Raw genomic sequence first — 16,045 nt, 5'->3', positions numbered from 1 at the left:
GAGAAGGTCCAGGGCTTCATGTACCCGACAGCTCTCTACTCCTGCGTCCTGCCTGGTCAGAGCAGACAGCCCCCGGGGCCTTTGCCAGGCGCTGTGGTCTGAATGTGGATGCCCCCGAAATGTGTGCTTGTTGAGACTCTCCACCACTAGCATGCGAGGCAGTGATAAGAAGAGACCTCAAAAACCTGGCACAGTGGCACAACATGCTAATCTTCCCTCTACAGCATCAGGATCTCATGTGAGTGCCAGTTCTTGTCCCAGCTGCTCCACTTCCCATCAGTTCCCTGCTTGTGGCCTGGGAAAGCAGCAGGGAATAGTCCAAAGTCTTGGGACCCTGCACACACATGGGAGATCCAGAAGAAGCTCCTGGCTGCGGATGGGCTCAGCTCTAGCCATTGAGGCCATTTGGGGTCATTAACTAGGGGATGGAAGGTCTCTCTTACTTGCTGTCTGTTTTTGCGTCTCTGTTTTATTTGAAAGTCTACCTTTCAAATAAACATAAATAAACCTCTTTTGAAAAATAAACATATTCTAGAGATCCAGGAATGAAATGATTAACTTTAACAAAAAAAAAAAAAAGAGCCCTCAAGAGATGGCATGCCCCCTGCGACCCCAGAAGTCACAGTGGAGGTCGGAGTGACAAGGTGTTGTCTCTGATCCAGAAAGCGGGCCCCGGCAGTCCTGGGTTTAGCCAGTGCCTTTGCTGCAGGCCGGGAAGCAGCAAGAGCCCGGAGGGACTGAGGACTGGCAGCACCTGCAGCCCCGCATGCACTGCTGGGACTCCATTCCCTCCAGTGCAGACTTCAACTGCTGGGGTTTTGCCACTTAGAAGCAGCTGAAAATATCCAACATGACTTTTAGGTTATCATGATTGCATCACTATGGTTGACACACCCACTCCCATCAAACACCTTGACACCATGGCATTTCTGAGATTTCCGAAAAAAAATAAAAGGAGCTTTATTCAAGCTCCACCCCAAACCCCACCCATTTTGAATATTCAGTTAAGCCTCAACCCAGACACCACGCCCATACCTGCTGATGGTATGAAAGGTTGCAGCTCATCCTCTCTGCTTGATGTCCCCCGCTCCTTGAGAGTGAGCTTTCGCTTTAAACAAATCTCGCCTTCCCACTCATGTTTATCCACCTCTCTTCCTTGAATTCTCACTTGGAGACACCAGCCTGGGCTCAGCCTAGTCAAGGACCACCCCTCAGCCTTGATCTTGATTTTGAGCTTCCAGTATCTAGAACCATAAGAAAATTTTGGAAGCTTTTGTGCACAAGGCACCCAGTTGATGGTATTTTGTGATGTCAGTGCAAACTAAGAAGCCAGCAGTTTCCCAGGACCCTGGAAGGACAGTCATCAGCCATGTCTTCCTTCAGTCAGCAAAGCTCTTTCAGGGCAGGTATGTAGGTGAGCTTTGCAATGAGTTATGTTGAATGGGAAAATAGGTGCCCCCTTACAACCAGAAATGACCGACTAGACCCCACCCAGCCAGGCAGAGGATTCATTTGGTGTGTGACTTTCTTAAACTGTTTTCATTTGTTCTGGTAAAAGAAAAGTTAGCAACGGGTCCAGTGCAGTAGCCTAGTGGCTGGATCCCTGCCTTAACATGCGCTGGGATCCCATACAGGCGTCAGTTTGTATACCAGCTGCTCTACTTCCCATCCAGCTCTCTGCTTCTGGCATGGGAAGCCAGTAGAGGACAGCCCAAAGCCTTGGGACCCTGCACCCACATTGGAGACCTGGAAAAAGCTCCTGGCTCCTAGCTTCAGATCAGCTCAGCTCCAGTCATTATGACTACTTAGGAAGTGAATCAGCAGATGGAAGCTATTTCTCGCTGTCTTTCCTTCTGTCTATAAATCTGCCTTTCCAATAGGAATCAATAAAATCTTTTTAAAAAAAGAAAATTTGGTAACACCAAGTTGGTGTCTCTTGCAAAAGCATACAGCTGAGTTACCCTAGGCTGCTTTCTGCCCGCCCTCCTCTCCTTGGCACACCCAGGAGATCCAGAACCAAAGCTGGATTTATCTTCCAGTGAGGAAAGGGCCGGGACCTGGAGAAGCAGCCCCTGGACAGCTCCGTGCTGCCCCGGGGGCCCAGTCCCCACCGGGCCTTCAGGGGAGGAACTGGTCCTACCTCCAAAGGCTGGTCTCATGGTGAAGTCGTGGTCGTCCACGCGGAGAAGCGGCTGAGGCTTTCCTTTGCGGACTTTGGTCACATCGAGGTTCTTCTTATACAGGTGGCTGCAAAGACAAACAAGAATGTCTTTCCATGGCCATTCCTGGGTGGCACAGCTCCTACCCTGACATGCTCCAAACCACCTTGCCATGAATTTGAGGATGATACTTGCAGTAAGTGGTGGAGTGATGTTGCTTTTTTGTGTGTTGCGGCAGATGCTGCGGTGTGGTAGATTGAGCTACCGCCAAGGACACTCATATCCCACATCCCACATCCAAGTGCATTGCTCAGGTCCTGCCTCCATCTTCAATCCAGGTTCCTACTAATGCACAGGGAGACAGCAGGTGATGGCTCCAAGGCTTGGGTCCCTGCTACCCACGTGAGATACAAACTATTTTTCAGCTCCTCATTTTGACTTGACCCAGTCTCAGTTGTTAGAGGCAGCAGGGGAGTAAACCAGCAGGTAGAAAATCTTTCTCTCTTTCCAGTTAATTCATTAACTTTTTACAAAATTCATGGTAAGAATTGTGGCACAGTAGGTGAAGCCACTCACTCGGGTTGCCTGCTTCCCATATCAGAATGCCTGGGATCAAGTCCCATCTCTGCTTCCGATCCAAAGTTCTGCTAACGCACCTGGAAGGCAGCAGATGATGACTCAAATACTCAGGTCTCTGCTACCCACATGGGAGGCAAGACGGAATTCCTTCCTCCTGGCTCCATCCTGGCCCAGCGCATCTCTGCTGTTGCAAGTGTTAGGATAGTAAACTGGTATTAGCAGAATGAAGCAGGGAATGGAAGATTGGCTCTTTCCTCTCATTCTCTCAAATGAAGAAGAGGAAAAATCTTTTTAAAGTTTTACATTATAATGTTGGTTCTGTGACAAGTACTTTAAAAAAATTATTTATGTGAAAGAGTTAGTTCTTCCATCTGCTGATTCACTCCCCAAATGGCCACAGTGATCCAGGGTTGGGCCAAGCTGAAGTCAGGAACTTCTTCCAGGGCTCCTGTGGGCACAGCAGTCCAACGACTTGGGTCATCTCTTACTGCTTTCCCAGGCATGTTAGCAAGGAACTGGATCAGGAATGGAGCAGCTAGGACTCCAACCAGTACCTGTGTAGGATGCTGGCACCACTGGCTTAATCTGCTGCACTACAGCACCAGCCTCAGTAGATACAGTTCTAAGATGAGCACAGCTGAAGTCTTGCAGTGAGAGCTTTCCGCAGCCACACTTGGTACCCCCCATCAGCTCCCATGGATGGTCTTGCACATCTCAACACTGTCATGCTATTAAACCTCTGCTGACAGCATTGTGACTGAATCTGTAATTCTCACCCTTGGTTATAGCTTGTCAGTAACCTCCCCTTGGGGTGGGAGGCCCCACCTCTGGAGGTTTGGTTATTTTATGTATGGAGTTATTTACCTATGGAGGGAGTTGTTTTAGGAGGAACACAGAGGTCTGATTGGTTGCAGGGGAGGTCTGAGGTCTGGAAGGCTTCAGAAACTCCTGGACGATTCGCTGTGCAGCACACAGCAGCTATTGCGTATGGCAGGGCAGCCTTTACCCCAGGCCTTGGTGCCAAGGGTGGGATGGGAACCTGACACCCCTCAGGACCTGTCAGTGGTTCTTTCTTACATGCAGTTTATTGGAGGTTTTTAGAAGTAAGTTAAGGGAGGGCTTGATGTGATGGCTCAATTGGCTAATCTTACCCCTGCAAGCATTGGGATCCCATATGGGCGCTGTCAAAACCCAGCTGTTCCATATTCTATTCGACTTCCTGCTTGTGACCTGGGAAAGCAGTGGAGCATAGCCCAAGTCCCTGGAAAACCCTGACCCCACATGGGAGACTTGGGAGAAGCTTCAGTGCCTGGCTTTGGATCAGCTCATCTCCAGCCTTCGTAGCCATTTGGGGAGTGAATCAGCGGACAGAAGACCTTTCTGTCTCTCCTTTTCTCTGTAAAGTTACCTTTCCAACAAAAATGAATCTATCTTTTTAAAAAGGAAATAAAAATAAGAAATAAGAGATCCCGTTTTGAAGGTTTGTTGTTCACTTACATATACCTCTATTTTAATTATATTCTTGTTGCACTTTATTCACTTATAAAAGCCGTTCTCCGTGGAGAGACTGGGGAAGGGAGGCTGGGAGGTGTGGAGGCAGCGCCATTTGAGACTGGCCCATGTCATGTCCTGAGGCGGCCTGTGCAGGAAAGGGGAGGCTCCTAGTGGGCATCCGTCTGTCTCTGCAAGGTCAGTCAGCCTGCTCCTCATGCTCACCCCACCTTCCCATTCTTTGGTCCTGCCTCATCTTCCTTATCCCTTGAAACCCTCAGTATGGGTTCCCTCTTGGTGGTGTGACTTCAAGGAATTGCACAAATCATACTGACACGGACCCAACACAGTATTACATACTGTCACCACTCTGAAAACCCTGTCTCTGTATTTAAAAACAAAAACAAAAACATCTCCCACCTGTCCCCCAGAATAAATCATTCTGCTAGAGGGCTGCATTCCAGAGGCTGCCTCTACTTCTTCCCATGCAGGCATTTCTTGTCTACTTGTGCCCGAGTCCCCGCTGGGACTTCCCAGCTTGAGACAGGAGCATGCCTCTGCTGGCTGTCATCTTGCAGGACTGGACCCTCGCTGTTGTTCCTTTCTTTCACACAGTTGCTTCTCCGTCTCCTCCCCAGCCTGTCCCGTAAATTCCAGCATCCTCAAGGTCCTGCTCACGCTCCTCTGTCTGCACTGATTTTGGCAAGCTCCCCATGTCAGGGACTCACATTGTTGTCACCAAGCGGATGCGTGCTAAATCTTCCCCCTTCCCTCTTTTCTTTTTGTCGCCTGCCTAACAGAATACCCACAAGGCAAGCCTCGCTGGGCCCATTTAAACTTAGCATATGCGAAGTCTAGCTTGGGGTGCACTGAACCAACCTGTTCAGTGGGCTGGCCAAAGAATGAAGGAGAGAACCAGGAAGCCTGGGGGTGTTGTTGGACTGGAAAGAATCAGCCTGAGGGGACCAGCAGAAGCCCTGGAAATGATGGGAAAAATTTTGACTTTGTCTGAAGTCAACATTAACCCCACCAGGAGAGATGTGAAGCAGGTGGAAGGACAGCTGTGGCCAGATGGACTTTCAGACAGGCCCACTGAGGCCCAGTAGCAAAGTCCTACAGAACCATGTTGTAGTGCTTCTGAACTTATGTGGTCGTTTAACCCCCCAAGTCAAAAGCCAAGGGTACTCAGGGGGTACCCAATCCATTGGTTGGTTGGTTGCTTGCTTGCTTGTTTTCCAGAGGGGCCCAGTGGGAGGTTCTTAGGTGAATGGATAGTGATGGGTGCCCTTGGAAGGAAATTCCTGGGAGAAAGGTGGTTATAAAAGCTCATCTCTTTTCCCTGCCATTGCCATACTCCCCATGTCACCAAAAGCCAAACCAATCTTGCACGGTGAAACACTAAAGCAGTGAGCCAAATAAACTTCTTCCCTTCAGAACTAGCTTCTCCAGGGTGTTTATGATGGTGACAAAAAGTTGACTAATACAATCTCCTTCCCAGCTGCAGGCTGCAGTACAGTTGAAGCCTGCAGGCAATGGTTACGGCTCAGGCCCCCTCTGCAGCCATTACTCCCAGAGGGCCTCTGTTTCTGGGTGATGACAGAATGAGGGACCAAGTCCCCATTCTGCTGCTGAGATGCCCGGCAGGAGGATGAAGGGCTCAGCCCAGGGCTTAGCAGATGATAGACATTAAAACTGGGAAAGCAGCCGTTCTCTGCCCCTCTGCCTGGCTGTAGCAAATCCCTCCTGTTCAGCACAGCTTCCACGTCTATTTAGGGGAGGATTAGGGGACCGGAAGTCCCAGGATGCCACAGCCCCACAGAAGAGAGGCTTAAACCCTGCTGCCACTGAGGCCCCAGGGTGGGTGGTTGTGTTTAAGGAGCCAGTGGTGTGACGCCTGACGGGTCTCATCCTTGTCCAGGAGAGATTCCTGGATACAACCTGAACAGTCTTGGCTCCCAGGGCCAACTCCTAACCCCCGCCATACAAAGCAGGGCTGCCTTCAGGGCACCTTGGTCCTACCTTGTAGTGGAATGTGGGAGGAGGTGAAAGCAGCAGAAAAAATGGGCTCACTGTGCCTTTAACCAGGGCTTACATCCCCACGGTTGTGTCTTGCTTGATGGTTATAGCAAGGGTGCTAACGATGTTCAAATGGACCGCCCTCTCCCTGCAGTCAACCCTGGGCTGCAGGCCTTACACTCCAGTCCCACCCTGGCCTGGCCACCTCCTCTTCAGGGCTCTGAGGCCTGCAGCTGTGCAGCCACACCCCCGGGCAAGGAAAGCACCTGGGCAGCTCTGCCTTGCTGGCCTCACCCCTAAGGGGCTCTGTGACAGAGAAGAGCTGTGGGGTGACAGGAGGGCAGCACTGCTCCTAATCCCTGCAAAACAAAACTATGATGGCCACCAGGAGGGGGCTGAGAAGGGCAGGAGGGCCCCAGGGGCAGCCCGTGTCAAGGGTGGTTCCAGGCTCGGACACCCCAAAGAGCACACAATGTTACCCAGGCACTGCCCTGTCTGCAGGGACCAATATTTGGTTAATTTTTCAGCGGGGGGATTGGGAGGAAGGGCCTATCAGGGCAGGAAGGAGTAGCCGTATGGGGTCTGGAGACCAGGAAGGGCCCAGAAGGGAAGAGAGAATCTGGGAGCAAGAGGTTGGCATGAATCAAATGGCAGACTCACTCGGTGGCCAGTCACTGACTCAGGACACAAGGTGGTTTTGAAACAGCAGCTGTTGGGCAGAATAAGTATGTTGGTGAGCCTGATGCAAGGAAGGTTGACTGAAGGGGTCCAGACTGAGCGTGTGTGTGAGAGAGCCAGTGAGTGAGCCTGCATGTGGTATATGCCTAACCACATGTATTGTGTGCAGCTATAAAATGCACACATCATGCAAGCCATAAATGTATAAATGTGTGTTTGTGTGTCCTTGGGACTTCCAAGAGTTGTTCTGTTGATAGAGTGCTGTAGGGCTGTCATCAGGAAAGGTTGGGTCATTTAGCACCTGTCTGATTAGTGTAGTCTAGGGGCAGGCCACTTGCAGACAGGGCTTCTCCGCTGGGAGTCAGTGGGAGACCCGCATCTCAGGCCCGCTGAGCGCCTTGCACACTGCGGGAGTTCCTCCAACCTCTGCCCCACTGTGCACATAGATGGGTAGGCCTATGGAGAAAGCGCCCCAACGTGTGCTCATAAATCTGAGCCCCTCAAGACGGTCCAAAGGAGAGTGAAGATTTGTAGTTGTGACTTTTTCTGAGAAATGCCATGTGATTCAGTCCTCTCTTTAAGGGCTAGGTTGCCATTTGTATAGTAAAGGTTCTAGAAACATCTGTCAAAAATGATCCCATGCAAGGGTTTCATGGCCCTCTTTGGTCCTGGACCCCATTTCCACACAATAGTTAGTCACCACTTCCCTAAAATGAGGTCCCTGCTGGTCAGGCAGCCGTGACTCTGGTGACAGGAGCAGGACACAGCCTCTATAGCAGGCACCAAGCAGGCTCTTCCCACACTGCTAACCACAGCTCACAGAGCTGTGAGTCCCACTGCGGTGTGAGCAGCAGAGATTGCAACACTCATCTATAGTGTTTTGCAAAAATAAGGAAGCCAGCAAGTACTAATAAACACACTCATAACAGTACATGCAGAGACGCTCTAAGTAAATACACATCATTGTTCCAAAAAGGGTCACGGAGAGAGGCGGTGCCTGACAGGCTGGGACGTCTGCCCAACAGGAGAACAACTGCTTGGGACTCGTGAATCCCATATCAGAGTGCCTGGGTTCAAGGCTTGGCTCCACTCCCACTGTAGCTTCCAGCTAATACAAACCCTGGGGGACAGCAGGTGATGGTTCAAGCACTTGGGTCACTGTCACCCACGGGAAAGACCTAACTGGAGCCCTTGGCTGTTGGCCTTAGCTTGGTCCAGTCCCAACTGTGTGGGCATTTGAGGAGAAAAACAGTGAACGAACGATCTCTCTTTCTCTTTGTGTGTGTGTGTGTGTGTGTGTGTGTGCCTGCTTTTCAAAATGTAATTTTTAAAATGTTTAGAGACTATTGACCTAGAAAATGTGTCTGAAGACACAAGTTTATATTCAAAAGTGCTATTTCTCTTGATGCTCAGCAGCATGGAAAAGAGATGTACACTACTAGCCCTCACGTGGTGCTTTCATCCCAGCTGCTATTCTATTCTGTTCTTCGTGCCTGGTACCCCTATGTCTACCTCCGTCATGAAGTACCATGCTTCGACACCAGCTCCACACATATCCTGAGGAACTTTGATTTGTAATGTAATGGTTCTGAATGCAAATTCTGGGCCTACCCAATATTTCTTTGCAATGTCTCCATGACATGACATTCACTAACATTTACATGTACATTCCTGAAAAACACAAGTTCCTAATCGCAAGCACCTTTTCTAGGGTGCAAATCAGCAACATGAAACCCAATGCAATTACAGGGTTATCATTTACCAGATAATTTTTTAAAAGACAATGTCTCATTACATTTTCCCTCCTAATACTTCTGATTAGTTTCTATATGCAGTTTTCCCCCAAATCCTTGAGTGGAATTATCTAGCCAGCCATCTATAGCCCCTACAGGATGTACTCCTGAGCCACAAAGTCACACAATGGAGAGGTACAAGGTGCTTTCTTCCCAGTGAGGCACAGGCTTTCTGCTTTGACTGAACACAGGTATCAGAATTCCAGCTTGGTCCTTGGCACTTCTGACACACAGCATGTGTGTGGCCGGTAGAGGCCCCGGAATCTGCAGCACACTGTCGCCCCCAGCTCTCACAGGCAGCTCTCCTGCTCCCACCCACACACCTGCTACAGGGTAACCTCTCTCCACTGCCGCCCATGACTTTACCTCGGCTTGGATGCTTCCAGCTGCCCCGTCCATCTCTTCCTTCTGGGCTTTCTGCTGTTAACGAGAACCACCAGGCAAAGCAAGAACAAGATGAGCCTCGTCAAGTAAGGCATCTTGTGGCTGTCTGGGACGAATCCAGCTGCTTTCCAGTAACGTGCACTGGGGCCAGCCCCCACTGGCTTAATCATTGATTCAGCCTGCTGTCTCCTGACAGCCCCTTTGTGGTGCGGCAGGGAGGGCCAGCGGGCAGTGCGGACTCCCCACCTACTGGCTGCTACTGAAGCCTCTCCCGCTCCCCACCTCCGCACACAAGACGGTGACAAAACATACAGCTGGCCACTGGCCTTCCCTTCTCCTTAGTGATTGGCTATTAGTCAAGAAGTTTGGCCTCCTGTGAAACTCTGCTTCCGCTGAACCCCCAAACAGCTTTAGCTAAAACTGTTACATAAAAAATGTAAATCTCTCAAACATGCCAGCTTTTCTGCTGAGATCATTAATCCATGGCTCTGGCTACATAAAACCAGTCTGTCACATCCAGCAGGGGGTCAGAGCGACTCCTCCAGGAGGAAGTGCACCGAGCTGTTTAGGAGGCCACTCAGCACACAGAGGACCCCATTTTCAGAGGATGTCTTCGTTTCCTCGTCTAAGAAAATACACTTTGCCTGTGACCAAGGATACTTGCTCATCTCTGAAAAACACAACATTTTCCTAAAGACATCAAAGTGTAAAACACATTTTCATCTTGAAAGGTAGCATAATCCACAACAGGATGCACAATAATTGTGTAAGCTCGTCTTCCTATGGTGAACATTAAATTGACCTCGTTTTTTCATTCTGAGATGTATGAAGTCAGACAGCACAAATGAGGTTTGACCTCTGTCCTAGGTCGTGGAATCATGCACATTAGAAGTACAGAGATAAATACAGTGGTTACCTTTAACCTGTTGAACAGAATGATTAAAACCTTCTCATCCTTTGTCTGCCATGTCCTGGCTTCCGGGAGTTTAGTGTGATCAAAGCGCAGGGAGATTAGGATGGCGGGAAGGAGTAAGCAGAAGCAGAAATCAATCAGGGTTTCATTATGAAGAAAAGATTCCAAAGCTTTAAATACTTTTCAGCAAAGTGGGATGACACAATCCATTTTATTCTTTTTCACGAGATTCCTAACCGGGGTTGATGGGCAGTTGGATAAGATTTGTCCCTAGGCAAGGGAAGAGAAGAGCTGGAACAGACCCAGTAATGAAGCAGTCGCTCAGCTCTGGAATAAAATACACTTGCAGACTTAGGAGTTGAATGGGGTGAAAAAGGGGCAAGATTGCAAGGTATCAAGGACTGAGCTTGATGATAAGGTCTGGTAAGGGCCAACACCATTAACAGGAAGCCAGTAAAGGGAGACATGTTTGGTGAGGCATGACCTATGGGGCTTAAAGCACCATAGAATCGCCATTGGCACAGCAGGGGGCTGAAGTATGAGCTTGGAACTCAGGAGTGAGATCTGGATGGGACAGATGGATGTGGAGCCATCAGCATGGGGTGTGAAGCACAGGAAAGGGTGCGATCTTCCAGGCACAGCAGAGAGGTTCAAAGCCGGAATCCTGGATGATTGGATACGATGGGGCAGCTGGAGCAAAAGCATAGAACCAGCAAGGAAGTGGACTACAAAAACCAAAGAGTTATGGTGTCAGGGAGGAAGGAAGTCACCGGTTGGTGCTGTGCAGAGGTGAAGCAAGCAGAGAGGTGACTGGACTGGTCCCCCAAGTATCCCTCGTGCCTGCAGAAGAGTGGTTTCACTTGTGAGATGTGGCAGGATGTCAACTTACTGTGGGTTGATTTTGCTCAGGATTGGTGATAATTCAGTAGGGGGACTAAGTTACAGTTCCCAAATATGGCTGCCACTCAGAATTATCCAGGGAATTTATTTAAAAATCCTATTCTCAAAGGTTTAGTGGTGAGGCTTAAAACCTCTTCAAGCCTTTCCCAGAAGGTCTTGCCTTTCTTCTCTCTTCCACTTGGAATAAGCCTAAAAGGACTGGCTGGAATCTGAGCACTGTGTTCAGTTACTGTTGGTTTTCATGGAATGTTTGTTTATTTCATGGAATGTTTGCATTCTAGATACAACTTTAGATGCTACACAGGAAATGAATCAAATCAAATGATTCAATGAAAGCTGATATATCAGAAATGAAGAATACAGGGTGAGCACATTAAAAGTACAGTGGAGAGTCTCCAAAATAGAATGAAACAAACAGAAGAAAGAATCTCAGAATTGGAAGATATTTCCTGTCACCAGGGGAAAACAAACAAAAAGCTGGAAGCAGAACTGGGTCAAGCTAAATAAAGTATGTAAGAACTGAAAGACACTGTTAAAAGGCCAAATATAAGAGTTATGGGAGTCCCAGAATATGTAGAAAGAGAAACTGGGTTTAAAAATGCATTTAATGGGCCCGGCGGCATGAAAGCCCCGGGATCCCATATGGGAGCCGGTTCTAATCCCGGCAACTCCACTTCCCATTCAGCTCCCTGCTTGTGGCCTGGGAAAGCAGTTGAGGACGGCCCAATGCATTGGGACACTGCACCCGCGTGGGAGACCCGGAAGAGGTTCCTGGTTCCCGGCTTCGGATCGGCGCAGCACCGGCCCATTGCAGCTCACTTGGGGAGTGAATCATCGGATGGAAGATCTTCCTGTCTCTCCTCCTCTCTATGTATATCTGACTTTGTAATAAAAATAAAATCTTTTTAAAAAAATGCATTTAATGAAATAATAAGGGAAAATTTCCCTAATCTGGAGGGAAAAAATGGGAAACAACATGCAGGAGGGGCACAGAACTCCCAACAGGCCTGATCTTCACCATGACACATGATCATCAAGCTCTCTCCAATCAAACATAAGGAAAAGATCCTTAAATGTGGCATGTGAAAAAAATCAACTGACATATAAAGGAATGCCAATTAAACTCACAGGAGACCTCTCACAGGAAATTAGACAGGCCGGAAGAGAATAGAGTGACATATTCCAGATTCTAAAAGAAAAAAATTGTCGGCCCAGGATAACATACCCAGGAAAGCTTTTCTTCATCTTTAAAAATGAAATAAAATTTTTCCACAGTAAAGAAAAGTTAAAATATACCTCTTCCAAACCTGCCCTACAAAGGATACTTAAAGATGTTCTCTTGACAGAGAATAGCACCCACCAAAACCAAAGGTAAATATGAAGAACATCACAGTAAAATAAGAACAGAGACTAAATCAATGAACAACCCATTGCTAAAATGACAGGACCAAATTACCATCCATTCATATTAACCCTTAATATAAATGGATTAAACTCATAAATAAAAAAAAACATATGTCCCACACACCTTCCTCTGTACCTGAACCTCTCACCCTAATCATAGGCCCATGTGCACATGCATCCCTTTCGACTACGTGAATAATATTAAAGATTGAAAATGTACAGTGCACAGCCTTTTGTATCAGACCTCACTCAGCACAATGTGTGAAGGTTCATCCACGGGGTAGTATGTATCATCACTCATCCCTTCTATGGCAAAATAGCATTCCATCATACATATACAGATACAGATAAGGTTTATGTTTATCAGTTGCGCAGTTGAGTTCCTAGTTGTTAAGTTCTTAACAACAATGCTGCTGTAATTATCTGTGTAAAGTTTGTGAACATGTTTTCATTTCCTTGGACATATTTATACATGTATGAGTCAGATTGCTGAATCACATGCAATTTTAATGAGGAACTGCCTGCTTTTCCAAAGTGGTTGCACCATTTCACATTCCTCGCAGCAGTGTATGACAATTCCAGTTTCTCCTGTCCCCTGCATACTCAGCTTTTATGCACTCCGGCCGTGCTTCTCTCACAGTTTGATGTGCTTGCCCGTACTGACTCATGATGTTGAGTCTCATTTCAAAGACTTGCTGGCCATTCTCAATCCTCTTTGGAGAAATGTCTATTCAAATCCTTCGTCATTTTAGTATGAGAGTATACACAGTTTATTCTCAAATTATAAGTATTCTTTAGATATTCTGCATACTGATCTCTTATCAGATTATAATCCGCAGATATTTTACGCCAGTATGAGATTTTACTTTCTTAGTGGTATTCTTAAAACCACAAGTTAATTTTAATGAGACACATTTTTTCATTGGTTGTTTTCTGTTTCATATCAGATACTATATTGTTCAACCTACCAACACAAAGAAATGATCATGTTTTCTTCTATGAGTTTTACAATTTGCTTTTGCATGTAGGGTTTTGATCCATTTTCATTTTTATACATTGTGAGAAAATGAATGGTGTAATTTTACCTTTGCTCAATTTATCTCAGGACAAGGATCAGTCCCAGGAGCATTTGTTGAGGTGAGACTACATCAGACAACACACAACATTCGGTCTCTATTCAGGGTGGCAGGGAAGGCATGATTAGATATGCGTACCGCCGGAGACTAGCTGCAGTATGAAGAACGCAGCACAACTGGTGCTCCCTAGAGGTTGACCAGCACTCCTGCAGGAGAGAATGGCCAACGCAGGTAGAGGCAGTGAACAAGAAGGCAAGTGTAAAGGTGTGAGAGAGACTTTTAAGGAGGTAAAATGGTCAGATGACAGAAAGAAACTTTAGCCAAAAGCAAGTTACAAATAAAGACACTGGTTTTATTGAGCAGCTCAGGCTAGTTCTGAAGGCACCTGTCCGAGCAGCATTCCCACCAGCTTTGAGCTGTGCGTAGCCTCCTACATAGCTTCCTTAGTCCTGTGTTAATGTACACATTGTTCTTTGTCAAATTCATTAAATGCATTCATTTCAATATGCTTACTTACAAGTAATAAAACAATACAGGTTTTTCAGCATTTTAGCAGCCTAAGTTTTTGCCCAAAATAATTCCAATGTGTGAGGTTTACTTCTTTGCGGATTCTGGTAAGACACCAGGAAGTTTATTCATAACCAAAAATAATAAGAGTTCTTCTCCTGATTAGGAAATTGTATATGTCCATAGTTTACACATTAAGTTATTAAAAATTAGTTGAGAATCTTGATCAGATTAATTTATTTAGAATAAAACAATGAGCAGCATGGAAATGTAAAGTGCTACATAAAAGCCCACATTACATAAATTTGAAAGATTCATTGGTTTAAAAAGTTACAGGAGAAACGGACTCTTTTTCAAGCATGCTATTTTAATTACCTTGATACGCAGTCACATGTTGTGTTCATCAAAGGAAAAAGCATGAGTTTCCAAAATATCTAAATAGGGGAATAGAGAAATCCCAAACATAGGAGCTACAGTTTATACACTCAATTTTGTTCTGAGGCTAGTATTAACAGCCTATAAAAATGGAAGCTTCCTGAAGAGATCCTGCAGCAGGGTTTTGGTAAGAATGGTCCCCCAAAGACTGACTTTACTTACAATAGGGGGATCAGACAATTTAAGATTTTAGGGGAACATCTATGAAGTGAGCAGAGAGAGCAAAGTACGCCACTTCCCAACGTGTATATCAGGTGTTACAACGTCCCGACACAAGCAAGCAGGTGGTCACGTAGCTGACAGATGAGGGGCAGAGAAGAATGCGCACAGTGCCTGACTTTGCCCTGTAAGTCCACGCGGTGGGAACATGCAGCGAGCTGAGTGGGTGCAGAGGCTGGCCCTTCTCGCAGAGGTTGTTCTGAGCACACCATTCGACCCAGCAGCAGGGTTTTTTTCTTGTGAGGGCATGCTGCTCCTTGGCATTCCAGCTGGGTTGGTGACTTCTTGCTAGGAGACCATGACTTTGGAACCAACATTTCTACTATCTTATGTTCCAAACCAAGAGTTTGGAATGCATTTTCTCATGACAATAAACTTATAAAATGGTGACATAAAATTTCTCTTGACACGTGAAGTCTTCATAAAGTCTTTGGGTTTTTTAGACTCTACCAACTTCAGTTACAGATACAGATAGAAATAACCTATTGACAACTTTAAAATGCTAATTTATTAAAGTTTAAGACAATTCTGTATTATATCACAGTATACATACAGGAAGCTCTTATTTTAGATGCAGACATAAAGTAAACTGGTTGTTGAATAAAAACCAGAAATTGTGCCTCAAGTTAACAGATTAAAAGCCCCAGGAGTAAAGATTAAATTTGCCTTTAAAATGATTTAATTTTTATACTCCTCATACTTTCAGTAACTTAAAATCACAGGAGAACTTTATGAATGCTCTCCTTGCAACTATGCATATGGGCTATCTTTTGTGGACGGCTCTAGAAGCTGAACAGCAGCTACACTGAACCGAAGAAAACCTTAGTTCCTAAATGTGTTTTTAGAATATCACCTATTGGAAAGCTGGGGATTGCTTATATTTCGCAATTAAATCATCATCAACAACTTCGAGAACGCCCTCAGCGTTTCTAACAAATGAACACACTGGAGGCAATACCTGTTGTGATTGTAGCGCCTCACCAGGGGTCAGTGGACCTGGCTGGCCTGAGGTCACAGCTTCGTTTTTCCCACCAAACATTGTTTCTCTTGGGCTTTGATTAGGTGGACAATTCTAAGTAAAGGTCTTCCTAACTTCTAGCATGGTTACGTGAGCCCTGAGCTTTTCTATTAAATAGAAATAGTTCCACATTATACATATTCCTGAAATAATCAAATGTATAGTGATTACAAAGCTAGGCAAATAATACTTCTCAAAAGATATATAATTCAAAGCAGAAAAAACATTCAAATCTTAAGATTTTTCCTACTTAACTGAGAAGATAAATGAAGGAATTCCTTAGCTTGGCCCCTTTTTTCCTTTACGCTCTGGAGAGCACTATTTCTGTCCTGTTCACTGTGGGTGCCCACCTAGGAAAGGGAGGAACAGCGTATCAAAGTGGCTACAAAGCACTTCAAGTCATTTCCAATATGAAGATGTGACCTCATTTCCTCACAACTTTCTGAAACCGTTATTTTCAGTGAACAATGCTT

At 46.3% G+C, this 16,045-nt stretch overlaps 1 protein-coding gene across 2 annotated transcripts in view; it reads right to left on the bottom strand.

The window, feature by feature from the left end:
* Positions 1–9,298, bottom strand: part of GABRR2 (gamma-aminobutyric acid type A receptor subunit rho2) — a 35,685-nt gene extending 26,387 nt beyond the window's left edge. For both annotated transcript variants that reach the window (XM_004580387.2, XM_058660861.1), the window contains exons 1-2: positions 9,083–9,298; positions 2,141–2,247 (exon numbers count right to left, since the gene is read on the bottom strand). In XM_004580387.2, coding sequence (XP_004580444.2) covers positions 2,141–2,247; positions 9,083–9,270 — 295 coding nt within the window. In that variant the 5' untranslated portion in view covers positions 9,271–9,298. The remainder of the gene's footprint in view (positions 1–2,140; positions 2,248–9,082) is intronic.
* Between the last annotated feature and the right edge of the window lie 6,747 nt (positions 9,299–16,045).

The sequence above is a fragment of the Ochotona princeps genome, chromosome 1 (assembly GCF_030435755.1).
Source record: "Ochotona princeps isolate mOchPri1 chromosome 1, mOchPri1.hap1, whole genome shotgun sequence".
NCBI lineage: Eukaryota > Metazoa > Chordata > Mammalia > Lagomorpha > Ochotonidae > Ochotona > Ochotona princeps.
Note: the sequence above shows the minus strand (reverse complement) of the source record. Positions and strands in the feature narration are given on the sequence as shown.